The following is a 27,786-nucleotide window of genomic DNA, read 5'->3' on the forward strand; positions in this document are numbered from 1 at the left end:
CCCAGTTGTGTGCTTCATCAACACAATCCATAATTAACTTGTGGAACTCACTGCCACAAGATGAGGTGGTGGCCAATGGCTTGGATGGTTTTGAAATGGGATTTCACAAATTCATAAAGGCTAGCTCTGTCAAAGGCTATTGGGTTTGCTAGCTAACTAGAACGTCTTCCCTGTTCTGAGCCAGCATGCCTCCACGTTTCAGTTGGTGGGCCTGCAAACAACGGGGGAGGGTTGTTGCCTTCATGCTATGTTTGTGAGCTTCTGGCTGTCCACTCTTGGAAACAGAATGCTGGGTTAAATGGACTTTTGGCCTGATCCAGAGGGGCTCTTCTTATATTCTCATCACCCAAGTTACGTGTGAGCCGTGTAGAAGTTAAGCAGGTAAAATGTTCCTTGCGAGGCACATGAACTTGATGTGAAAAACAAACCCATTCCACTTTGAAGGCTCAGAGGCTTTCAAAGACACCCCTCTTTTTACTTGGGTGTGGCCTCCAATTGGTTTTTTTTTCCTGTGGGTCAGTGGCCCATGATAGAAAAACACTTCCCCACCCCTGGGGTGGACAATACTGAGTTAAATGGACTAGTCACCTGATAAGGCAGCTTCCTACATTCCTTTCAGATGTGTTGGGCTGTAGCTCAGCGGTATGGAGCATGTGCTCGACATGCAGAATATCCCATGATGGGCCCTGCCATCTGCAGTTAAAAGATAGCTGATCTGCACTAAAACTACACTACGCTAAAAGTGTAGCTAGAAGTGGGCCTTGGGAGCCCCGAGCTACCATCCCAAGAGCAGCAAACTCCATTTTATACCTGTAGTCGTTCATGATAGTGCTGTGATTTCAGTGAGTTTAAAATACAAAAGGGCACAAGCTCAGAATAATGATTATGATGATGTTGGCAAACAGTTGTCTTGTTGTTCTAACATATCAAGAACGTTGAAGCAAGAACTCAGCTGAGTATGTCTGTTTAGGAAATGGTAGAGAAAAGACTGCCTGTCTTTCCAATGTCTGGCACCCTTTTATTGTCTTTATGAGGGCTACATTCAACTTGGATATTGACAGATATGTTTTTCCTTGCTATAGTCTGATCAAGAGCTGAAGTTGACCCATTTTTGACAGACTGTTTAATTGCTTTGGGTTTTTTTTACATGTTTAGAATGATATTTTTCAGGAATGTTAGGTCATTTCATTTCTATACCGCCCAATAGCCAAAGCTCTCTGGGTGGTTCACAACAATTAAAAGCACAAAGCGCAGCATAAAACAATATAAAATATGAAAGCTTAAAACCGCAATATAACAGTACAACCAGAATAAAGCCTAGCAGCAACGCAGAGATTTAAAACTAGGTTTTTACATGCGGGGAAGTCTTTGAAAAGGAGATATATTGGAACAGGGCAGGAGCAGGGGAGCTTTCAAACATTCAACCCCCATCTGGAAACTGAAGTGATAATACATCAGGGGAGTCTGTTCATTGTGTGGCTCAGATCTCACTCCACCATACCTTTTTCCATCACATCCTTACCCACAGCACATGGTGCCAGACAGAGGTGCGTCCAAAGTCAATTTGGAAGTCCATGTAGCTGTCGCACACGCCCAGTACTTTTGCATGTTGGGCTGCTCAAATACCGACTCCCCTGGCCACAGATTCTCTACCCAGGACAACTTACATACAATCTTTGGGGTCTCCACCAAGTTAGAGAGCCTGGTTTCGGAGAACTCTAGATGCTTGCTTTTTGTAGGATGGTATATTGTTTATAATATGTATTATATTTCCCTAAATAATAATAATAATAATTTTAAAAGAGAAGAATGTAGAAGCAGTTGTGAAGCCTGGAATGGTGGTGTGGGTGGGGGGAAAAGAGAAATGTTAGTTGTATGCTTCACAATTGTTAGGAGTAGTAACTTTATTGCTTGGAGCCATAGAGCGCCACAATATACATAAAAAGAAAACTGTACAGCCACATATTTAAATATACATACATGCATGCAGTGGCAGCCCTATTATTAAGGTTCTCCCTTCACCGCCCTGCTGCCACCACACTCCCTCCCCCCGCCCCGCCTGCACCTATCTGTCTGTTTAATAAAGATCTTCACTGCTCCACCTCTTGTGACCCCTGGGCTCCACCTCTGCTGACCCACCCCTCCGCCCCACCAGTCAGACCGGCCACCATCCTGCACTGCATACACATATATGCATACATACACAACCTAAGTAATATACGTGGCAAGAGCATTAAATCCAGGGTCTAAAAATGTCTTGGACTTCCAGATGTCTGGGACTTCACATTCTATCAGCCCCAGCTCTGTTATGGGGCTGTTATGGTCTGAAACGTCTGGAGTTAAACTGGGCTAAAACTGCCTGCCTGGATCCCTGGATGGGACAAACCTTTCCCTGCCTGAGATCTGGTGCTGGTGTGGTCAATACCGAGCCAGATTGACCAGTGGTGGCCCGACCCTTTAGAAGGCAGCTTCCTAAACGTAAGGTTGATTATCTGTGCAGTACTGAATTGTAATATTGCCAGTGTTATAGGTATAACTTTTAAGCAGAATGGTATTTGAAGTTTGTGTGTAATGGAGTTTAAATTTAATCCTTTCAAGTCACTTTGTTATATTTTTTCTTTTTCTTTCTTGCTTTCTTCTTCCTTCTCCTTCTTTTGTTTTCTTTTGTTTCCTCTCTCTCTCTTTCCTTATTGCTGGGACTGTACTGTTGGGAAACTGTAGATAATGATTAGGTTGTTGGTACTGTTTATTTTATTTATAAAGATAAAAAATAGAATAAAAAGTATTTTCAAAAAAACGAAGGCAGCTTCTTGTGTATCAGGTGCCGCACGGCGCTCTGTTGTTTTGGCCAACCCCAAGAGCGGATAGTAAGAGGAGGCACAGGGAGACGGGCCTGAAACCCTCAGCTAATAATAACCTGCTTGCCTGCTTAGATCATTTCGAGGCCCTGGGGGGGGGGGGCGTAAGGCAGAGGAGGGGCAAATGAGCCAGGCTGCCTAAACTTGGATCTCCATCTGGGTATGCCAGCCCCACTGGGATGAGGTCAGTTGTTGCAGCCCAGATTCTCCAGGGGTGTTTCATCTTCTCCAAAAATACAGCTTGCAGGGCAGGCATTGCAACACCCCCCACCCCACTCCACCCCCACCGCCTGCTTTCAGCACTAGGGTGTGTATATAAATAGAGGGCAGGCAGCCCCTTGGAACTTTAGAGAAGTTTCTCGAGGCTCCCGAGGAAGGTTTATTTAAGCTCCGGTCGGGGAACAAGAGGGGAGGTTTTCATCTGGAGAGAGCAACGTGATCAGGTGTTTTCATAACTTTTAATCCTTCGGTAGAGGAATTTCTGTCCCCCTCTCTGGAATTCAAGCAAACAGGAGCCCGGCTGCCTGGTCTGGTTGATTTCTCACTTTTGTTTTTTGTTTTTGCCAGAGCCAGCTTTTTGAAGCTGTGCCTTTTTTGTTTCATATTTGGAGGGGAAAGGGACATTTGTTTTGTTGGCTTTAAGACCGGTAGAAAGCAAAGGAGCTGGTGTCTAAACAGAATCTTGAAGCTGGAACTTGATTTCTGCCAGTGGTTTGCTGGTTAAGTGGACAAAACTCTCCTTTGGACATCACTTGAGTGACTTTTTTTGTGTACAGAACAGACCTCAACCAGATATTTCTGTTGGATTTTTCTTGCTTTCGTAGTGTTTTGCTGTTGGTTCCGATTACAAAGAAGACGATGGCTGACAGCCAGATACCATTTTCATGCCATTATCCTGCCCGGCACCGAACCCTTCGAGACCCATTCAGGGAACCCAGCTTGTCCTCTCGACTTTTGGATGATGACTTTGGTATGTCCCCCTTTCCTGGAGATCTGACTGCTGACTGGCCAGACTGGGCCCGCTCACGACTGACCCCTGGATGGCCAGGCCCACTGAGGTCAGGGATGGTGCGAACCACCGGCCTTTCCCCCCCAGGCTACGGCCCCAGATTTGGGGTGTACACAGAAGGGGCACCCTATGGGGCCAGCCCTCCTTCGACCTTTTCTGGGGAGCCATGGAAAGTGTGTGTCAATGTGCAAAGCTTCAAACCGGAGGAACTGACCGTGAAAACCAAGGACGGTTATGTGGAAGTGTCAGGTGAGTGGCGAGAAATACCATGGGGGTGCTATTTCAGATTTCAGGGTGGGGTGGACATGAGTCCTAGTAGCATGTTTCTTGGACGTATTTAAAACTAAATTGCAAAAAAGCAGGGCTGCAAGCCTTGATTGGTTTGACCAATAGATTAATCAACTAAAGTCTTAGTTGATTAATTGTTGGGGGCAATAGCAATTGGTAGGACTAAGCTACAGACACACTTGGTTCATTGAGTGTTGGTGTGCTACTATAATAAGGACTGAAAAAGAAAAGATTAAAAGATTTCTTTCTCCAAGAATGGGTGGTGAGTTTCGATGATTACATTTGTAAGTTATCATGCCACTCAGTCCTATGCATGATTACTCGGAATTAAGTCTCACTGGCTTCAGTGGAATTTACTCCTATGTAAGTGTGCATACAAGTGCAGCCTTAGACTGCTTTTACTTTTCCCAGAAAGCACCAGGAACTTAATTTTTCTGATAATACCTTATATATATAATTCAAAGTCGGGAGTTAGTTGGTCATCCCTTTTTGACTGCCTTCCCACTGACTGATTCTCATGGGAAAGCTCTTGACACACAAATTCCATGAATAAGAACGGTTTTCACTACAATTCAAAGTGGGGAGTTCATTTATGTCCATAAAGCTTCTTTTTTTTTAGAATTAGGCTATCTTCTATAACAATGTACCATAAAGTTTTATTTTTAATACCAAAACTAATGTCAAATATAATTAAACAAACATAATTAATTGCAAAATGGAGCAAAATGAAATATGAACACATAAAAAGTCCCTGTACATCTTTATAAACACAGGTGCAGGCCAAAGTACAATGATATGCCAGTAACATATGGCCTGTAAACAAATCATGAAGGGATTAAGAGACATGTACATGTTGAATGTTTCGATAAACACAGTTAGTTAAGTTAAACCTTTTGTTAGTTGATTTTTCTCCGCAAACTGTGTTCGCGGGGAACCAGTTATCTTGTCCAAATTAATTAAATGCAGTCCATTTTAGTTAGTTAGTTACTGAATGTACTTTTAAAACCACCCAATAACCAAAGTTCTTTGGGTGGTGTACAATACATTAAAAATGTAAAATACAGATATTAAAAGAAAGAATAAAAACAGTGCAGAATAAAACCAAATAAAACCAGCAGCAAAAGACTAATGGATAGATGGAACAGGTTAGAGACAGGGGATTGATCAACTAAATATTATTTAATCGACTAACAGCTCAATCAAGAAAAAAAAAGCAGTGTGTTTTAAGAGGGTTTTCTTTTGAAGCAAAAGTACATCGGGCTTGTTAGGTTGTTTATAACCATCAATCCTCGCTCAGACTATAGAACCAATGAGCCGGCTAGAAACAGAATAGGTCTGGCACTCAAGGTGATGATCAATACTCTCCCCTTCATAAATGATAGCTCTGAATCAGCCTTTCCCAGCCTGCTGCTGGGGCTTACGGGAGTTGTAGTCCAAGCCATCTGGAAGGCACTAGGCTGGGGAAGGATGCAAGGCAAAGGGAGTCACAGAAAAATTAGCCTGACCTTAGTGAAGTTTGCCTATGAGTTTATCTCATATCGGGTAGGGAACCTGGCATCCTCCAAATGTCTTGGACTACAACTCTTATTGTAGTCCAATAAGTATGGCCAGTGGCTGGACATCATGGAAGCTGTAGTCCAAAACATCTGGAGGACACCAGCTCGCCTAACCTATTGGTGCCAAGCTAAATTTGTTTTAACCCCAAAAGAGAAATTCTTCAAGAGACAGATGAGTGGATGCGCAGGAATTTACACTGTCCACATTCAGTACGGATTGCTAAAAAGAAACAACCCTCCCGCTGAATGGTTAGGTGTAAAGAGACAAACACCTAGAAAGGATAAAGTTTGAGAGCCTCTTACTTTCTTCTTGAGTGTTATACCTGGTAGGTACAGAGAAACAGTGAACTTTAGAGAAGTGGTGGCCAGGGAAGGATCAGGTCCCACTTCTGTGTATTTCACCGCTGAAAAACAGGGATCTTTAAACGCACATGCGCTGCGTTTAATTAGGACTGTCACCTTTTTTGTAAGTACAGATAATCTCTGCCTTAAAGAGTTGCAAAATAGACAGAAGTGAACAGATGACGTTTTCCCATGGCAAGCAGGAATCAATGGGTGAAATTCTCCTGTGACTGCATCCCCAGGGCCTTTGACCACTAAAAAATGCAGCAGCCCTAATAGGGCTTCCTGTCCCTTTCTCGGGGGGACATTTGGGGGCCAGCTGAGCATGGTCCTCTAGGTGCAGAGTTGAATCTGCATAGGGTGGTCAGATTCTAACCTGGAGATCCTGCCTGTCCCTTTAAATGTCCCAGGCAAGTGAAGGAGGCTGTGGTTCTTTGCTGTTCCAATCTCATCCCACAAACCCCCCATCTGCTAAATCAAGCAGGATTCCAGATTTGCAATCAGGCCACAAGGGGCGGGGGACAGCACGGGAGGCCAAGTGGTTGCGCCCTTTCCTGCACGATCTCTCGGGGCCAAACGAGTTGAGACATTAAATATGCACATGCAATCAATGTGTCTAGTTTTTCCTTTAAAAATAACAAGCCATTGAAGGTATGGGTTGATCAGGGTTAGAGCCACAGTGTGTGGGAAGCAGGGAGTTTAACCTTCCCCCTCACTGCAACATGATCCCTCTCCAAGCTGCTGATAACCCCAGGAGGGACCCGCTAGTGATACCAGTGGCAGCTTCCCTCCTGGGGGAAACAGTATATTTGGGAGGAAATTGATTTTCTCTAGGGGTGCTTCCAGATGACTTTTATTGTACAATCTAGGGATGTCGGAGAAATCCACAACAAATTCAAATGAGTTTGGTTTTCTATGAATCCAGTTGGCAGATTCCGCAGCGGACTGGCTGTTTCTGAGTCACGTGGCTTCCGCAGACTTGTGGACCGTTTTTCCCTTGGGGGCGGGGTTGTGCTAATTCGCATTAGCACTAATGTGCATTAGCGCTAAGACGCAGTTATGCAAAAGCACTGACCTGCAATCGTCAATGCACATTAGCACTAATGCACATTAGCACTAATGCGTATTAACTAATGCTAATGCACATTAGCACTAATGCGTATTAACTAATGCTAATTAGCACACATGTGCATTTGGGCTAATGCGAATTAGTGCAAGTAGAATGAAATTCTGGTTTGAAAAATCCAATTCTGACAATGAGCAGATGACAGAATGAAAGACACCTAACAATCCGTGAAACAGAGACGGAACGGATTTAACAAAATCCATTTCCGACCGCTTCTCCTATCTTCTTTTCTTACCAGAAGAAAATCTGTGAAAGAAGAAAAGATAGAATAGCTGCACAATACCTTTCTATTGGAGCCGCTCTATGTGTTCTTTCTCTGGAAGCATCCCAGAACTGCAGGACAGGGAAAAAGCATGCTTTGGTCCTCATCTCCCATACACTGCTGTTTTTTTAAAATAAAAACATGACACATTAAACAAATGCATGCTTTATTGTATCATCTGGTTTGGTCCAGGGCTGTTTCTGTGCTCTGATTCCCCCATCTGTAAAATGGGCCGATCCTCTTCTTGTGTTTTGTTTTTAAAATTAGCTTCCAGGCACCACGTCATCAGAGATCTCAAAACAGGTTGCAGAGCTGCCCTGTTTCCCTCCCCCTTTCTTATGAGGCTAAAGTTGGTTCCTAGTTCTCAGATTCTTATCTGGGGTTCTTTAAAACACGCCTTTTGGCTCTTTGATCTGCCCATTCCTCCCCCACCCCCGGCTTGGGAATGAGATGATTGAGCGACACTGCTGCTCTGCAAACGATACTTTATAACTTTGATGGACCTGACAACATTTTTAAAAACCCAAAGAGGGTTGGGCCAGAGAGATAAAAGAGTACCGGCGGGGGGCGCGGAAAGTTCAAAAACAGTGTGGTGTAGAGATTAGAACATTGGACAATTTCTTTTTCTTTTGGCCATAAGCTGTCATTGGTTGCCTAATAAACTTGATTTGGATTTTGGTTAGGGTGATGGACGGGCGCTCGGGAGAACCAGGTCCTAGTCTCCATCAGGCAATGAAGCTCACTGGGTGATTTTGGGTCAGTCACTCTCAGCCTAACCTCCCTCACAGGGCTGTTGTGAGGATAATGTGGAGAGGACCACATGAGCTGCCAAGGACTGAGGGCCTCTTTGAGAACGTAAGAACGTCAGGAGAGCCCTGCTGGATCAGGCCAAGGGTCCATCTAGTCCAGCATTCTGTTCACACAGCGGCCAACCAGCTGTCGACCCGGAACCCACAAGCAGGGCATGAGCGCAACAGCACCCTCCCACTCATGTTCCCCAGCAACTGGTGTACATAGGCTCACTGCCCCTGGTTCTGAAGGTAGCACATAGCCAGCAGGACTAGTAGCCATTGGTAGCCTTTTCCTCCAGGAATGTGTCCAACCCCCTTTTAAAGCCATCCAAATTGGTGGCCATCACTACATCCTGTGGTAGCGAATTCCATAGTTTAGCTCTGTGCTGTGTGAAAAAGTCCTTCCTTTTGTCTGTCCTGAAACTCCCACCAATCAGCTTCATAGGATGACCCCGGGTGCTAGCATTATGAGAGAGGGAGAAAAATGTCTCCCTATCCATATTCTCCACACCATGCATACTTTTGTACACCTCTATCATGTCTCCCCTGACCCTCCTTTTATCCAAGCTAAACAATCCCAGCTGTTTTAACTTTCTCTCATAGGGGAGACGCTCCAGCCCCTTGATCATTTTAGTTGCCCTTTTCTGCACTTTTTCCAGCTCCACGATATCTTTTTTTAGGTGTGGTGACCAGAACTGTACACAGTAACCAGAACTGTTCACAGTTCTGCCTAAGCATTCCTTTCCCCTTTCTTAAAAAGAAGCCATTAAAGAAACTTCCTTTAAGAAGAAGCCTAAGGGCAAAGTGGCTCCAAGCATGTGCAGAGTGCCTTTTTGTTTCTCACCACTCCAGAGCCTGTCCAGGTGGGCTGTAGAACCTGATGCCCTCCACATCCGCAGCCTCAGCCAATTTTTTTGTCAGTGAGAAATGGCAGTCCTATTAAGGAGGCGATTTGAGGCAATCCTACAGCCAGAAAATCCCTACGGAATGGCATTGCAGAGACTCTCTAGAGGACCACACTCCAGTGGTGGGCTGATCCGAAGGCAAAGGGGTGGATGCAAAGACAAAGACACCGCCTGGAGAAATTCAGTGAAATGCCCCCTCCCCATTCCTCTGCCCACAAATAGGGTGGAGAATTTCAAGGGCTCTAATTTCTTTTCTCTCAGCTGTTTCTCCAAAGCCCTGTCTGCGACATCTCCTCTCTTGCTGAGCCTCTTGCTCATCATAGCTGGCACGCCCAGACGCTGGCAGGGCATAAAACAGAGCCTGCCAGTCTATCATGTGGGGAGGCTGTGGGCCCGCTCTTGCCAGAGAATGCCATTCCATACGGATTTTCTGGGTGTTTATCATGCTCGATCAGACAGCAGCTGTTCTTAGGAACTCGGTCTGCTGAACAAGAACCTCTTGAACATGAAGATACAATCTGCTTCGTGGTTTTGGCGAGGGCTGTTGTGTCACTGCAGCATGGTCCAAAACAAAACACAAAGCGAACGTGGGAGGTTTTCAGCGTTATTGATTTGATGCATTTATTTCTTAAAAGGGTTTACAATCCCGCCTCACAAGATTTTTTGGCATTTTGAGGCGGCGAATGGATAAAAGTAAACTATCCAGATAAACAAACGGGCCAGGCCGAAAATAAACGTGAGCAGCTGAATGAGCGTATCAATAACATCCCCGGTTATCGGGATACAACGATTTATTATCCTGTCTTCCTTCAGGGCAGGGACTGAATTTATTTATTTATTTATTTATTGCATTTATACCCCGCCTTTTTTCCTCTTGCAAGGAACCCAAGGCGGCTTACAAGATCCTCCTCCTCTCCATTTTATCCTCACAACAACAACCCTGTGGGGTGGATTGGGCTGAGAGTCTGTGACTGGCCCAAAGTCACCCACTGAGCTTCCATGGCCAAGTGGGGACTAGAACCCGGATCTCCCAGATCCTAGCCCAACACTCTTGCCACTATACCACGCGGCTCTCTGAAGATTATCTCCCATGTTTTGCTTGCAACAACAAATGGCCTAGTTCTTCTCGCTGAGGTGGTCAACCTGTGTCCAGGCTGTACACTTCAGACCACACATGCTGGAATGTTCCCTCGTGAAAAAAAGATGCCCTGCTTGTAGAAAAGTAGCATGTGAAGGGAAAAGCTAGCACCACATCCCCCTGACAGGCTTGATTTCTATGTGAAGGTATTTCTGTTTCTTTGTTTTTGGTTGGGGAAGCATGCCATCATGTGAGCCCCATCTGCAATCTTAAGCAACATAGCCCATGCACAGGTTGACTGCCTCAGTGAGGACTAGGCCAATGACTAGCCCAAAGGCACCCAGTGAGCTTCATTCCTTGACCTGAATAGCTATTGTAAGCCAGGATTTAGCCCTCTGCCCTCCAAAAACATCTGCAGACCCAAGGTTGAGAAGAGAGTGCTCTAGAACTCCGGCATGATAGCTATATAAAAGTATAAAATTCTAAATACAAGTAGAATGCGGGGAGGGGGCTTGTTGGAAATGTGTTTCTCTTAAATTTGTCCCCCCCCCCCTTTCCTGGCAGGTAAACATGAAGAACAACAGGTGGAAGGAGGGATTGTGTCTAAGAACTTCACCAAGAAAATCCAGTAAGTATTAAAAGCCTTCATAGCATTCTTCTAAAGATCTCCTGCAGGTATCTTGACAAGTTGTGCCATCAGGGCCAGACTTTAGAACTCATCAGATTGAGTAGGAGGGCCCCCCAAAACGCAGCAGGGCTGGCTTACCACATTTTAAAGTGAGTGTAGTGTAATAGTAGTTTTTTAATTTACGGTCTACCAACCACAAACAAGCAGAATAAAAATATACAAATATAAAATAAGTTTTGAAAAATATAGAATGTCTCAAAGCAGAATCATGAAATAATCGTACAGGATCTAATCCAGAGGGCTACATTTAAAAATTTAGCAACGTGCTCTGCAATTGAAATGTTAGAACCCTCAAGTAAAAGAATCAGCAAGGACTCTAAGACCTGGTTTGCATGTAATGACAACCCAAAGTATGGGTTGAGTATGAGTTGTCATTATAGGTTGAATCATGGGTTGTCGTTACATGCGAACCCTGTGCTATGGTTTAACTATGGGTTGTTAACCCCAAACAACCCAGAGTTCACAACCCAACAACAAACCATGGGTTCTCTTCCTGGATTGTTCGAAGTTAACAATCCATAGTTAAACCACAGTCCAGGGTTTGCACGTAACGACAACCCACAATTCAATAATAACCGATGATTCAACAACAACCCATAGTCACTCAACCCATTCCATGGGTTGTCGTTACATGTGAACCGGGCCTAAGGATCATCCAGGATTTATCCTGTTGTGTAATAGGATAAATCAAAGTTTCTCTAGCCCCTTGATAAAAACTACATTGAAGAAGACATGCAGAACAACCTCCAGATCTTCATTGTTGCAGTAAGTGAAGTAATACACATTCCCATCTAAAAGGGGGGGTGGCCGGAGCGGGGGGGCATAAGACCATGAAATCCAGAGTCTCAAATTATCTAAATGCTCCACTGATCACGGTGTGTATCTCTGTGATTAACCCCTTGACACATGCATCTGTCTGTAAAGTAGGGAACATCATGTATACAAAAGAAACATATGGACAATGACAAACAAAGCAAAAATACGCAATTACCCTTGAGTCAGATTTGCTTGGCCTGCAGCCAGAAATGGGGATGACCTCGTTTAGGATGCGTGTGAGCGCAGTTTGGCCAGCTGAATTTTATTTATGGGCTAGTAGCATCCCAGATAACAAGGGGATTCCTCTCCCCGCCTCCTTCCAAAGTCCCTGGCAGCACTGAGGCCAAGAAGTCAGGCTTGGAACAGGGGAGGGGCTTGGAGAGGGAAGTGGGTGCGGCCCACGGAGGGAGCCCAAACCTCTGCGGTGTGGATAGGCCTATGGGTCAGAGGTTGCCCACCCATGTTCTAAAACATGGGAAAGGGGAAACGTTTCATTTCCCCCTATCCTGCCTCCCCACACATCCCTGCATAGTGCAGAAAAGGAGACTTTTTTAAACCTCAGCATGTAGCCACCCAACCTTATCTCCCCTGCCCCCCTCACAGTTATTAACTATACATTTTTAAGGGCCTCAGCAGCCAATTCACTGTTCCTGCCCCACTCCAGTTTCCTCCCCCAATTCACCCAGCCCACTCCTCATCGGCATTCATACCATTCTGTGCCTCACAGAGACTCACACGTTTATTGTCAGACACTTTCGTTCTTTCCTAATTCTTTTTCTTTTCATTTACAATCTTCTATACTTCTGCATACCTAGGGAGTCCCCCTGAATATGTAGAAAAACACCTTGTTTTTGCACGGCCGCATTTTACTTGTGAACTGATCGGCACTCAGCCACCTAGGTTCGCTATGATAGGGAATGATTATGAAATATACAGAGGTTTGAGTCTCAGTCACTCACTGATTGGGGAAGGGAATCATAATTGTAACGCTGCTTCCACCAAAGACAGAGAAAGATGAAATTTGTGTACTAGGGATGTACAGGTTTTGTTAAATCCGTTTTGTCTGTGTTTCACAGATTATCAGGCATATTTCGTTCCATTGTCTGCTCATTGACGGAATCAGATTTTTTTTTTAGGGATGTACGAGAATTTTCGTTCCACATTAGTGCAAGTGCACACTAGCTGTAATTCACATTAGCGCTAATGCGCACTTGTGCTAATGCACATAAACACAAGTGTGGATTTGCGCAAATCCCCTCCGAACGTAAAAAAAAAACCTTTCCACAAGTCCGTGGATTCTGCATGACTTGGAAAAAGCCGGTCTGCTGTGGAATCCACAGGGTGGATTTGTAGAAATCTGAACTCTTTTGAATCGTTGCAGATTTCCCCAACTTCCCTCAGTCCAACACATCCTGATTACTTGGAAAGTCTGAAAAGGGGCATGTTTTAGCTTTCTCATTCAAAACCTGGGACGTGATCAGCCTTAGAATAGTTTGCCTGGACTTCAGATGAAAGGAGGCCCAAGCAGAGGTCGAATGGAGCCTTTTGGTCCCTCTTCACATATTGAATCAGAAGCTGGAAAGGGAGACTGGCAGCCAAGAATATACACCTGAAACAGAGACGTGCCACGCATTCTAGGGACCTCCCCCTTTTAAGCTCTGACAATCCACAAGTGAGGAATGATGGTTGTATTTACTAGTTAAGTATAATGCATTACCTACATTCCCACCCTTATGACAGGTGAAGGGGTGTATATTGCAGGGATCAGGGGAGCACTCAACACATCTCTGTGCATTCTGTACATTACAAGTATAGCACTCAAGTTACCCTAGAACGGGGGGGGGGGGACCCATGGCCCTCCAAACATTGTTGGCCTCCAACTCCCATCAGCCCCAGCCATGATGGGAACTGTAGTCCATCAACAACTGGGTGGGCACTGATTCCACATTCCTGCCCTGCAGATATAAATGGTAGCCTCTCACTTGTACGGAAGAGAATATAGGGGTGACTTCAGTACACCAGTAGGGAGAAGGATAAACCTGCCCCTGTTGAGTGCAGTGTTTGGGGCAAGGGGCATGTTTTGCCCCTGCTGAACTATTTATTGGATGCAGTCAGTTTATCACACAGAACTCCTCTGGAGGGGCCATAGCTCAGTAGTAGAGCACATGTTTTGCATACAGAAGGTCCCGGGTTCAATCCCTGGTGTCTCCAGGTAGGGCTAGGAAAGAATCCTGCCCGAAACCCTGGAAAGCCGTTGCTCCCAGTCAATGTGGACAATACTTTGCTGGATGGAGCAAGGGCCTAACTCTGTACAAGGCAGCTTCCTGTGTTCCCATGCTTCCCAGGATGAGAGCCAGCCTTACCTTCATGGCTCCACCCCTACCTACCTCTGCACAGCTCCGCCATTGCTTCACTTTCTTTGTCACACTAGAGTGTGCCCAAACTCAGGAATGGATTTGTGGGTGGGTGTGGGTGTATAGTTGCCTTCAGGCTGGCTTCTCCAAAGGCTAGTCTGATCGGAGGCACCTATTAGGAACTTAAAGAATCGTCACTTTCCGAAGCCCGCCAGGGCTGGTTTCGCGGAAATGGGACCCCTGCTTTGAGCGGCATTCTCCTGTGTGGATGACCCAGATACCGAGCATTCCCTTCTGGCAGGATCCATTACAGAAGCAGCCCTGTTTTGCTCGCTTGTTGACCCCTGCCCGCCCGGCTCCTGAGACGGCACGGGGCTCACGGTGCCAGTCAGATTGAAACCATGTTGACCTTCTCCTCCAGCCAGGAGCACAGGGACGGCCGTTGCTATCTTGTGATGCTGCTGCAGGTCACTGGGCCTTTTAAGCAGCCCTATGCAAGCAACGGAATGAGGACATCCTTCGCATTTAGGGAAACCCCTGTTCGTTCTGTCACATCGCTCAGGCAGCCTTCCTCAGCCTCCAGATGCTTTGAATTCAGTGGAGGCCGGTGGCTCTGGTGTCAGTGGGGCGGTTCATCCGCTCCAGGCTTCAGTCAGCACCAGTCACACCTCGGATACCTCCCTTAGAGTTCTGACTGAAACCCGGAGTCGATTCACTGCCCCACTGATGTCAGAGCCACCAGCCTCCACTGTTTGGACCTCAACTCCCATCAGCCCTAGCTATTTATTTATTTTATTATTATTTATTATTGCATTCACATCCCGCCTTTTTTCCTCTATCGAGGAACCCAAGGCAGCTTACATTATCCTCTTCCTCCATTTTTTCCTCACAACAACAACAAGGACATGGAATAATGGGCTCAAGTTACAGGAAGCCAGAGTCCGGCTGAACAGCAGGAAAAACTTCCTGACTGTTAGAGCAATACGACAATGGAACCTGGGGAGGTGGTGGGCTCTCCCACACTGGAGGCATTCAAGATGAGGCTGGGCAGCCATCTGTCGGGGATGCTCTGACTTGGATTCCTGCATTGAGCAGGGGGTTGGACTCGATGGCCTTGTGGGCCCCTTCCAACCCTACTATTCTGTGATTCTATGAACCCTGTTAGGTAGGTCGGGCTGAGAGACTGTGATGGGCCCAAAGTCACCCAGTGAGCTTCCATGGTCGAGTGGAGACTAGAACCCAGATCTCCCAGCTCCCAGTCCAACACTCTCACCACTACACCATACTGGCTTATTGTATTTAAAACATTTAGATCCTGCCCTGATTCATTAAGATCTCAGGGCGGCATACAGATAAAATCAATTTAAACAGTATAAAACAATAAATAATTTAAACAGCTAAAACATATTAAACAAGCTAATGCCAATTAAAATCTGAAACAATGAAACAGTTAAAACAATGTGCTACTTTCGGGAATGCATTTAGCCTTCAAAGGCGTTGGTAAAAAGCCATGTTTTTACTTGGCGCCGAAATGAAACCAGTGTCTGCTCCAATCGGGCCTCCAAGGGGAGGGCATTCCACAACAGGTGCCACAGCAGAGAAGGCCCTGAATGTAGCTAGTGTGGACAGTGGCCAGAAAAGTTGGGAGTTGTAGTTCAATCAAAACATCTGGAGGGCACCAGCTTGAGGACACCCGCTGTGGTTAGAAGGAGCAATTGTGAACCTAGTCTGTATGTGGGGCAGATACGCCCAGTGAAAAATGGAGAAAGGGATCAGCTCCCTGCCGTAAGCATCCACTTGTTTGCAGTTGTCATCAGGGTGGCTGCACAGATCTTACATTTTCCACCCTGGCCTTTATAGACTGAGGGTTAGTTTGAAGGACTTGCACCTTGCCCAGCATTGTGTGTGGTTTTCCTTGCGGGAGAAAGCAGGTGGGGTAGAGGTGCTGTCTGTGTGCTCAGTCCTGGATTTACCCCTAGAGAAAATGAGTCATCTGCATGCATTTAAAAATCTATTTCAGATTCCATGCGTCATCCTGCTCCCAAGCCCTCATTGTTTACTTTTAAGCAACAGACTCATGCTCCAGAACTTTCTCTGCCCCCTTCTTTTTTAATCCAGGGGATTGCAAGGCTCAAAGGACAGGGGAGGCTTTTTCTTTTTCAGGCTGGAACTTGCTTGTGCAAGGAGGGATCCAGCTCTGACACAAGTTCCAAAAGTGTCACAGGCAGATGGGGAGTTCGGCTGTCCCAGACAGGCCCATGTGGTTTCTATGGCATAGAGTCAGCCCTGAATTCCAGCCCAGGGATGAGAAGCCAGTAGCCTTCCAGGTGATGTGAGATTCCAATTCCCATCAGCCCCAGCCAACAGGTCATGGATGATGGGTCTTGTAGTCAACATCTGGGGAGCCGTCGGTTGCCCATCCCTGCATCTAATCTATCCTGTCTCCAATGCCTCACTGTTGCAAATTCCCCAGTTCTGTAGATTCCAAGTGATAACCTTCGCTGCAAGAGGAAAGGGGGACAGCATATGTTCATGGTAACAGTGAAGTTGGGTGGGGGAGTGCCAATCAGTTTGGAAGCTCAAGAGGGCCACCCAAAAATAAGGGAGTGGTTTCTACGTGCTTGGGGAATTCTGTACGTTTGCAGAACTGTATAGATTTGTTAAATTAAAAGAACAAGAATGTTGTTAAACTTCAGAAGCTGCCTGGCAAGAACTTGTGAGCTTACAGCAATGCTGATAGATGGGGGCGGGGGGAGGCTGTAAAGGAGAGGTGGACAATCTGCGGTGCATGAGGGTTTTGGCACAATTTCAAAAGCCGTCTCTCTGCAAGCAATCAGTTCAAACCTGTGGCAAGAGCAATCTGTCTATTTCCAGGCAGCCTGCTGGGAAGAGGGGGAGAGAGGAGTGGTGTCAGAGAGAGAGAGAGAGAGAGAAGGGGTGTCAGAGAGAGAGAGAAAAAGGAGGTGGTATCAGAAAGATAGAGAGAGAGAGAGAAGGGGTGTCAGAGAGAGAGAGAAAAAGAAGGTGGTATCAGAAAGAGAGAGAGAGAGAGAGAGAGAGAGAGAGAAGGGATGGCAGAGAGGCAGAAAGAGAGAGAGAAGGGGTGGCAGAGAGAGACAGAAAGAGAGAAGGTATGGCAGAGAGAGAGAGAGAGAGAGAGAAGCAGGTGGCAGAGAGAGGGAGAGAGAGAGAGAAGGGGGCCCTTCCCACTATTTGCTCTGGCTCTGGCTCCACCTACCACCAGCATGTGCCCTCCAACAGATTACCCCTGATGGTGGAGGTCCTGGCAGGTTCCCCACCACTCCCCTAAAGAAACCAGAAAGCAGCAGACTGTGTGAATCTGTGGTTGAGAGCAACTAAGACAAGGAATGTTCATGTGTCAGTTTAAACAAGAAAAGGAAAATGGAAGTTAAAGGGAGAGAATAAGATGTTGTGCTCAAGCCCCGGACAGCTTATAGTAAGTATCCTGGGGCGGGTAACTAGGAGAAGAGGGGATGCTTGCCATGAGGTTAAAAACTTCGCCTCCCCTGAACTATGCGGGGATATTTCAGGAGGGGGAAAAAAAGGACATGTCTCTTTCCCAGACGCCATCACTGTGTTGATTCCCCTCCACCACCACCATATAGCTCTACCGTGCGTACAGGGCCAGCCCCTGCCACGGGGCTGTGCTAGGTGAAGCACCTTGCTTCAGGCAGCACCCTGAGGGAGGTGGGAAATAAATGAAGCAGGGCCAGTGCCAAGGGAAGGCCTAGTCGGGCACCTGCTGAGGGCCCACACCCAGCAGGGGCCCACTGACATGATCCTCCTGGACCTGCTCCTCCTCTTCGGCCCTGCAGCGGCTTCTCCACCTCTGGCCCAGACAACGGTGCTGATGAAAAAGTGGAGCAGGAGATGCCACGGCCTGCTTGCCCCCTGGCTCTCTGCCTGCCGAGCAAGCAAGTGGGAGCAAGGAGGAGGAAGAGGAGGAGGAGCGAGAGCAGCTGGGGACCACGGTGGTGAGGAGGGAGACTCACTGAGGGAGGGGATCCGTTGAGGGAGTCTTGCCCTCAAGGGCAAGGACCTCCAAGGGCAAGAATGTGAGGGCCCTCAAAATGTGGAGCCGGCACAGAGAGGAAGGCAGGAATCAGTGTTTGAATGGTCTAGCAAGACTTTAAAAAATCAGCCCTAGTAATTTGGGGGCACCAGTCGGGCCACACTTCAGGTAGCAAAATATCTTGGGCTGGCACTGGACGCTCTGGTTTGGGGGCTGACAGCCCTCTGGAGCTATCAAGTTACAGCCTTGGGAGGAGGAGGAGAAAAATTGTATTGTGCATCCTTTCCTTTGTTTATCCTTTCACCACTCCTGAAATGTTTCCATATGACTCTGCAGTTGTTAAAACTCTGCATAAAAGTTTGCATTTAAATACGCAGTTTCTTGCATCTCCAAATACATACGTTTTACACATATTTTGTGATATGGCGTTGGAGCTGAGAACTGCATTGGAAACCCTTGGGAAGTGTGAAAGCCCATAGATAACTAACTCCCGACCTGCACTAGGAGCATTAGGAACACATCAGGTCAGTTCGTATCGGAGTTTGCAAGAAACAGGGTTCCTTTTCCTACACGCACGCACGCACGCACACCGCTGCCCAGTTTTCCATTTCCCCAGTTCATCAGTATCCCATGGCTTCTGAACATGCTCAGCACCGCTCTCTATCAATTAGCACATGGAAATGTTCTGCAAATCTGTATCCTCTTTTGTCTTCTTTTTTTGCTGATGCTATTCCTCTTTTTGGGTGGGGGGGAGTGATGTACCCTAAACATTTAGGTGGCCACCCTAAACACGCTACACCACTGGGTCCTTTGTATATTCCCTTCTCCTAATCTGCTGCAGCCAAGCAGAACTCTGAATTTTCTTCATAGTAAGTGGAACAGCAGCACAAGCATAGGAACCACCACAGCAGCAAGAAGGGGGGGGCAAGGGGGGGGATGGAGTGGGTGGCTACATCCTCAAAGGGACTAGCATCATCTCCATGCGGTCTGACATGGTACAGCTGCACACACGGGATTACCACCTTGCTGAGAACGAGGCCAGTTTCAGCCTGTCTCTTGGGTGTCCCAAGAATGCCTTATTTGGACATGTGCTTTTCCTGCTCCAATGCAAATATTTACTTTGATGTACTTGTACTCAGCTTAAGCTGCATAAGATCAGAAAGGCAGCCAGCCAAACCTGCTTGCTAAGAATTTACACAGATTTAACACAAAGCCTGCTTTACAATGCAAGGTGGAGTCAGTGGACTTTTCATGACAGAGAGAGAGATACAGAGAGAGAGACGCATGCATAATACCCCTCCTAAACCCTCTCCTTCCCACATTCCTTAGTTAAGAAGTTTAACATCAAACTTCTTATCACGTCTTAATTAATTATTACTTAATTATTAATTATTAATTATTATTATTATTATTATATTATAATAATATTATAATAATAATATTATAATAATATAATATAATTATTATTATTATTAATTATTAATTATTACTTAATTATTAATTATCATTAATTATTAATTATTAATTATTACTTAATTAATTAATTATTACTTCTTATCACGTCTTAATTAATTAATAATTAGACCAGAATCAGCGTGAAGTCGTAGGTAAGAGGGTCTGATTCCAGAGGAGTTTCCATGTAAGTTGTCTTCGTGGCCTTTAAAAACCAAGAGGTTGAGGCTGCAGTCCCATGTGCCTGGGTGGGGAACCTTTTTCAGTCCGAGGGCTGAATTTGGTTTCAGAGAAGCTCTCAGAAGCCACATTCTAGTGCTCAGTTGGACCAAAGGCAAAGGGGTGGGGCTGAAAATACCCCCCCAAAAGGCAGCATATTGTAGTTTAGGGTGCAATCCTACACAAGTTTAGATAGAGAAAAAAAAAAAGCCTACAACTCCCAGCATGCCTCAGCCAGCTATGCTTGCTGGGGAGTTGTAGGCTTTTTTTCTGTCTAAACTTCCATAGGATTGCACCCTTAAAGTTCTTACTGCCGAAAACTAAGCCTTACGAGAGGCACTTCAACCTCTTAGAATGGGGAAAAGCTGCATAAAAGCCAGGAAACCACCAAAGAATGGGTGGTTGGGAGACAGATGTGAGGCCAATGGAAAGGGGTGTGGCCATTTGGGGCACATCCGAGGGCCAGATTTGTGCCCCCAGGCCTGAAGTTCCCTACCCCTGGTATACACCCTGACCTGGGAGTAAATCTCACTGAATTCAATGGGGATTACTTCTGAATAGAGACACATAGGATCGCTCTCTCAGGCTTTAATGTTCCAAAAGAGCCTTCCTTGTTTTTATCATTAAGGGTGCGATCCTATGCATGTTTAGACAGACAAAAGGCTTACAACTCCCAGCATGCCTCAGCCAGCATGGCTGGCTGAGGCATGCTGGGTGTTGTAGGCCTTTTCTCTGTCTAAACATGCATAGGATTGCGCCCTAAGGGTGTTTGGTTTGGAGGTGCGGGAACCGAGTTCAAATCGTTGTTCAGTTATAAAATCCACCGGGTGACCCTCAGCTTGTTGGCACCTGTCAACCCAAGTTACCCAAATTGGGACACAATTGAGGGATGGGGGGGGGGTGCCCTCACTCAATTTCACACAGCAGGTGACCCTTTCTCATATTTGTCTTATTTCTGGCCAGCTCACTGGTTCTACACATTAAGTGGCCACCCAGGTTTGCTACCAAATGTACACTTGAAAAGAAGCCACAGCAAATCCTAGCTCCCTATCAACTACATGGGAATGGCACTTCTCTTTCCTGCATTCACCGTTGACATTTTTGGGGTGTACACGCATAACATGCTAGGCGTACATGCAAAAAAAGTAACGTGTGAAGAGGTCTAGAGTGACCATTGTGAAATGGTTTTATGTACCAGGGGTGCACGGTCTCCAATCCCTTGGCTTTACAAAGTGCTGTAGCAGCATATGGCTATAGTTACTTTATGAAGGATTTTAAAAATAACCTCGAGAAATGCTCTTAAAATATACTGGGGTTGGTTTTGGCCATTTTAATCTTGGCTATATCCAAGAGCGGGCCTTTAAACCATGCTGAGGGTTTTCTTCACTGCCGGTAGTGAAACCTGAAATGGCAGCTGTGCCTCCAAAGACCATAAATGAGGTCAAGATGAAGTGCAGACCATTCCCAGAGTTCCCTTGAAATTCAGCCTTTTTCATTTGAAACTGGTTTGTTTGCAATGGACGTTTGTTTGTCCCTCGCACATGCTTCCAGGGGCGGTTCGTATAAAATACTACCAAGTAAGTAAAGGCACAATCCAATTGTGTGTGGCAGCACGTAGGTAGTCCCTTTAGGGCAGGACAGGGAGGTAGCGAAACAAATTCAGACATAGGGCTCCTTCACACGGAGCCTTTATCCTGTGATTAAGACGGCTCCTTCACGGACGTTTGCGGGCTCTTTACATGACGCCGTGATTGTTCAAGGCGTCTCCTGCACTAAATGCCTTTTGTTCCATTTTTAAATATATGGCAGATAATGAGCTGTCAAATTACCCCGTTGTGTTCTGCCTCAGTTTCCTCCGTGAAAAGAGTAAAAGCAGCAAGAAGAGGAGTGAGATCAATGAAAGATAATGGAAGACTCAGATACAGGGAGAAGGAGTGGGCAAGGAAGCACGGGGGAAAGGGAGTTGTGATCCTGCATTTAAAACGGAAGCAGAAAGCCCCGTTTTAAATGCAGGATTTTAGGCTGGTGTAGAGATGCCCCTAGACTTGGATGGGTAAAATAATTGGCCACAACTTTATTGGTTCAGCTTGGAATAGAGTTGGTGGGGGCATAGGGCATGGATCCTATCAACCTGGCCTGCCTACCAGGTGCCTCACTGTGGGGGGCAGGAGTCAGAGTCACACCCCATGGCGCAGACCGTTGAAGGGAGCCCCTTTCTGCCTCCCTGGGGTGTGGCCTGAATTGCAGCCCCACGCTGAGCTGGGTCTTAATGCCACCCCCCACCCCCCGATTGGCTCCCTGCCTCCCGCATGGGCGCCCACTTGGCACCGCTGCCGCGGCTCAGCCGTCCCCTCCCTGCCTCCCCATCGGGACTGCACGCCAGCACAACACTGCTCCCCAGGTAACCCGTGAGCTGCGTATATAGTAACAGAGCAATCTAATGGGGGCAAGGGACCAAGAATCAATGGCTGGCAAGCTACATATGTCCTGCCAGGATCACAGCAACTGAGTGAAAGGTGGGGAGGCAGCCATTTTCCTCCCCCCCCCCCCCGGTCCTTCCTTCCACTGCATTGCACGAGATTCACAACATGTCCCATTTTGTCCCGTCCCCCCCCCCCCCGCTTTAGGCTTCCTGGAGAAGTGGATCCCACCACTGTTTTTGCATCCTTGTCACCAGAGGGGCTGCTGATCATCGAGGCACCGCAGATACCTCCCTACTACCAGTACGGAGACAGTAGCTATGGTAACGAGATACCTGTGGACAACCAAGAAGCCACCTGTGCCTGAAGCAAGCCTTCCTTGCCATCTGTCCCCCGCCCCGCCTTCGTCCCCCGCTTTCCCTCCACGTATGATTGGATTCACCAAAAGCCTATTTGATGTTGTACATTTTCTTATAAAAGCTCATCCTCGACACGTCCTGCTCTTTTCCCAGCGTGCTGATTGGACCTGCATGTCAGGGGAGAAGGCGGGTGTTTTGCCTGATCTTTGAGACTTTTGAATCAGTAGCCAGAAGGATTCACTTCAGAAGCCCTGTTATGTCTCACCAGAGACATTGAGCTTTCTACACGAAGCTTTTACTGTGCATTCGTGATTGCTCAGTCATGATAGTTTGCGGGTCCTTTACACAATGTTGTCATCCTCCAGGGCCTCTCCCATACTTTATAACCATTGTCACGGGGTTTTTTTTTCCTAATGAGGAAAGTCTCGTATTATTTAGAAATGGCGGAATGAGAGTCTCATGTAATTGCGTGATTCTGCTATACCACAGTGCCATCTAGTGGTTTTATAATGAAACCTATAGAAAGGCAAAAAGAGAATGACCCCAGAAAAAAGCACATGTAAAGGAGCCAATCCTGCAAAGAATCCAGAAGCAAAAGCCTCGGTAAAGCTGCAGGATAAAAGCCTCATGTAGAAATGCCCAGACTGTGAGAAGGAACTTCTGGAAGATGAGGAGGAGGAGAAGGTGTCAGCTTCTGAGTCCAGACTGGTGATTTAGATCTTTCACACAAAGAGCCTAGATGCAGGGTCAGCTTCACAGTTGAAGAGACCCTGGGCCAAGTGCCTTCTAGTGGCCCCTCCCTCCTATACCAGGGGCTTGCAGACTTACCTGAGAGGTGTAGATAGGGCGGCCATTTATGAATCGCCAAAAAAGAGGCCAAAAAAGAGAACCAGTTTGCATAAAATTTACATAGGCTAATTCATATACAAAATTATGCATGGCATGGAGAAAGTGGATAGGGAGACATTTTTCTCCCTCTCTTATAACACTAGAACCCAGTGGGGTCATCCCATGAAGCTGAGTGGTGGGAGACTCAGGACAGATAAAAGGAAGGACTTCTCCACACAGCGCATAGTTAAACTGTGGAATTCGCTACCACAAGATGTAGTGATGGCCACCAATTTGGATGGCTTTAAAAGGGGATTGGTCAAATTTCTAGTGGAGAAGGCTATTGATGGCTACTAGTCCTGATGGCTAATGCTACCTCCAGTATTAGAGGCAGTATGTCTATGTACACCTGTTGCTGGGGAACATGGGCAGGAGGGTGCTGTTGCACTCATGTCCTGCTTGTGGATTTCCCATGAGCGGCTGGTTGGTCACTGTGTGAACAGAATGCTGGACTGGTTGGACCCTTTGTCTGATCCAGCAGGGCTCTTATGTTCTTATATGTATAGATGCAAATCTAGAAGTGATTATTCTGATTTAAATAGAAAGAGTGCATGTCAAGACGATGTGGAAGATAGTGACCAGGTGACCTGTGTGCAGACAGTAGTCTGCTATCCAGGTACTAACCATAGACGGGCAAGAGGTCTTATGGTTCTTTATCTTCAAACAGGAATTGGATAGGATAGCCTTTCAGGTAGAGGACTGTCCTTTGTAAAAGAGGATACATGGCCACCCAAGCAGTAGAAGCCAGCTACTGGGAAGTTTAAATTTCCCACAATGCCCTGCAGCGACACTACATTGGGGCATTGTGGGAAATTAAAATGGTGGCTCCCCCTGACCCTCCCCATCAACACTCAGACCGGAGCATTGGTTAAAGGGGCCCCCAGTTGGCCCCTCATGACAGCTGCATGGGGATGCCGTCATGGTGATGGCCAGGCCTGCCACATCCACCCACCAACTTTCTGAGGCTGTCGAGGTGCTCTCAAGGTCCCCAGCTGGGGAGGCAAATGACACTCCAAGACGCAGCCCTGTGCTAGAACACTGCCCCTTTAAATCCCTTGCTTCTTCAGCTCAGGAGGCGGAGCTAAGGCAGTCATTGGTGCTGCTCAAATATAAAGGCTCACTTGCCATCCAGCCTTCCCTGAAGCAGCACTCGGAAGTGGCTCAGGTCATGCAGCCTTTGCCCCTGTCCATGCTCTAGGCTCCACGTAACTGAAATGACTTGTCACCTTGCTGCCTCAGCTTACTTGATCCTCGCCTGCACCTTCTCCTCTTCCCTCCACTGCCCTGGTTGACCATTGGAGGCCGTGCCCCCTCCCTGAAAGTTCCTGCCCCACGTGCGTGCCCTAAGATGACTCGGGGCCCTGGCATACCTGATGCTTCTCATTGGATGTCATCTAGCTTTCCCTAATCAAGTGTTTGCCAGATGTGTTGTACTGCAGCTCCCATAATTCCCAGCCACTGGGGATTTTGGGAGTTGGAACTGAACACATCTGATGGGAACCAGGTTGGGAAAGGCTGAACTCGCCTTACATAGAAGGAGTTATCCAAGAAGGTAAAGGATCTTACAGAGGGACAGACAGCAAAAGTTGTTTCTCCGAGCCCACTCAGTGCTAGAAAACCTGCCTCTCCCCGCGTCCCTCGTCGAACATTTAACCCTAACTGATCATTATTCTCAGACTCTTGGGTTATGGACTGCCGGTGGCTCACCAAACCGCTTCCCAAACCACTACTGATTTTGCACTACAGTTGTCTTTCTGGGTTGAAAGAGTCCATCAAAGTTTACAAGTATTTCTGGAGCATCGCTGTAGAACTGCTGAAGACGGCTGAGAACGTCTTGGTCCTGGGAGAGATGGAGTTCTTGGTTCTCTTTATTCCTTTCCAGCCGGCTTCTCTTCATTGTGACGGCCTCTATACCCGCAGAACCGCTGTTCTGGCATCAGGACAAGCCGAACCCACTTAGTCTTACAGAAACTCGGGACTGCAACAGCACCGTCTCCACTGCTTCTCCTCCTATAAATGCTCCCTTGCAAATTAACACGCTGTACGGCCCACCCCGTTTCATCAAAGGTCTTATACATGCGCCAGCATTGTTTATCTGTATATTGGATGTAGCAACAAGTCTTCTCTGTCATTAATATAGTTTGGTGTATGTGAGATATTTACGAAAATAGGAAGAAATAGTTTGTACTCCCAACCTTTATGAAGCTCCTCCCCACCCCCAACCCCATCTGTCTTTTTTAAGACAACCCTGCTTCCTACAGATCTCATGGAAAAAGCAGGGATAGCTATTCGAGGGGGGGCGGGGGGAGTATAGTGTAGACCAACAAGACATCATTAGACCGACAATATTTAAACCTGTGAAATATACGACTGTTTGGATTGGTTTCCTTTTCTTCTGCCAAACAAGACTTGTGCTTTTATTTGAAGAATAAACCCAAGCTGAAGTTTTTAGCTGAGTGCATCTTTGCACTGCCCTGATCTTATAAGCTTTGCAATGCCCTGACCTTATAAGCAGCGAAAGAAGTCTGCCTCTTGAGCCAAAATAGATGACAAGATGGAAAGCCGAGACGGTCTCCTTAATTTCTGCAAAAAGCAGCTGCCGTAGGGCGGGGCGGGGGCTGGTTTAGATTGGGACCTCATTTCAGGGTAGAGGGTGTTAATCCTCCCTATCACTATTTATGCACTTGCTCTTTTCTCAGTTACGGAAAACGTGTGAGTAGACATTGAGATATGATAGAGGTGTATAAAATTGTGCACATAATGGAGAATGTGGATAGGGAGACATTTTCTTCCCTCTCTCAATAATACTAGAGCCTAGGGACATCCCATGAAGGTGATTGGTGGGAGATTCAGGGCAGATAAAAGGAAGGACTTCTTCACACAGTACATAGTTAAACTATGGAATTCACTGCCACAGGATGTAGTGACGGCCGCCACTTTGGATGGCTTTAAAAGAGGGTTAGACAAATGCCTGGAGAAGAAGGGTATCAATGGCTACTAGTCTTGAGGGCTACGTGCTACCTCCAGTACCAGAGGCAGTACACCAGTTGCTGGGGAACATGGGTGCTGTTGCGCTCATGCCCTGCTTGTGGGTTTCCCATGGGCAGCTGTTCAGCCACTGTGTGAACACAATACTGGACAATATGGACCTTGGTCTGATTCAGCACGGCTCTTATGGTTTTACCTACAAAGCAATCTTAAGCTTCAGGTTTAAGTTAAGGGACTGGATCCAGGTGCATCCGAAGGGGCTTTGGATCAAGCAGATTCAAGGCTGCCCTGGAACGTCCTATTTCAGCCTCTACCAATGGGGCAGGAACACCTCCAGCACCACTCCTATGCCTGCAGAGCTTTCCGTTGGTGTTCAAGGGCCCCCCCTGCTGCCGTTGTGGTGCTTCACCCCCATCCTAACTTGCTTCAGGCGGCTTTTGGCAGGGGTTCAGAACGTTCTGTCCCTTATTTTAACATGTCTAGCCTTATTTTAACATGTCTAGCCTTTCCACTTAAAGCAGGGAGTGGGTCATCTCAGGCCCATGGGCCAAATAACATCCTCCTTGTGCCCCAATCCGGTCCTCCAGGTTTCCCTCAATGGCCACACCCCTTTCCCTCTTCCCACTGATGATTTGGTGGCGTTCCAGGTTTGTGCAGTTTTTTCCACTTTCTAAAAGGCTGAAATGCCTCTCCAAAGGCGTGGCTACCGGCAGGAAGCGCGTTAAGGTAAAATAGGGTGGCATTTTTGGTATGTTGGCCCTGTCTGTTTTGCATTTGGCCCCACCCACCACTGACATGCAGCCTCCGAAAGCTGCTTGGAAATGTAATTCGGCCCTCGGGCTGAAAGAGGTTCTGCGCCCCTGGCTGAAAGCAAAGCACTCAGGGCAGCTGACATAATGAAATTAAAACAAATTCAATAACAATAACAATTTAAAACATTGAAAAAAGGATTTAAAAAATTACATCAACCCAAAGAAGACAAGCTCAGTCCAAGAACAGGAAGGAAGCCAGAACATCTTCACGTGGTCTCTTTGACCTTCAGATGATGGCGAAAGACCCATCACAAGAGGCCTAAACGGATCTCCAGGGCAGGGAACTCCACATCTTTGGCTCTACCACTGAGAAGAGCTTTCCCACTGTATTCTGTCGATTGCACTTGTTGAGACAGTGGCAGGACCTGCAAAAGGGCCTCTCCTAAAGGGTGGATCCACAGTTGGCTACAAGACAGGACTCAAAGAGAGCTTATCAATGGGATCTTCTCAAACTGGGGAGAGGTAACGAGCGGGGTACCGCAGGGCTCAGTCCTGGGCTCAGTGCTCCTCAACATTTTTATTAATGACTTGGAGGAGGAGGT

At 46.8% G+C, this 27,786-nt stretch overlaps 1 protein-coding gene across 3 annotated transcripts in view; it reads left to right on the forward strand.

The window, feature by feature from the left end:
* The window catches only part of HSPB8 (heat shock protein family B (small) member 8), a 40,326-nt gene extending 14,317 nt beyond the window's left edge, over positions 1-26,009 (forward strand). The window contains exons 2-4 of one of the 3 annotated variants that reach the window (XM_084820481.1): positions 3,683-4,116; positions 10,780-10,843; positions 22,405-25,898. In XM_084820481.1, the coding sequence (XP_084676607.1) occupies positions 3,717-4,116; positions 10,780-10,843; positions 22,405-22,564 (624 nt within the window). In that variant the 5' untranslated portion in view covers positions 3,683-3,716 and the 3' untranslated portion in view covers positions 22,565-25,898. Of the gene's footprint in view, positions 1-3,682; positions 4,117-10,779; positions 10,844-22,404 lie in introns of all 3 variants that reach the window. The other 2 variants (XM_084820482.1, XM_084820483.1) reach the window with 2 other exon arrangements.
* Positions 26,010-27,786: the final 1,777 nt, after the last annotated feature.

The sequence above is a fragment of the Heloderma suspectum genome, chromosome 13 (assembly GCF_057233095.1).
Source record: "Heloderma suspectum isolate Gila_16-S chromosome 13, 16-S_ref, whole genome shotgun sequence".
Lineage (NCBI taxonomy): Eukaryota > Metazoa > Chordata > Lepidosauria > Squamata > Helodermatidae > Heloderma > Heloderma suspectum.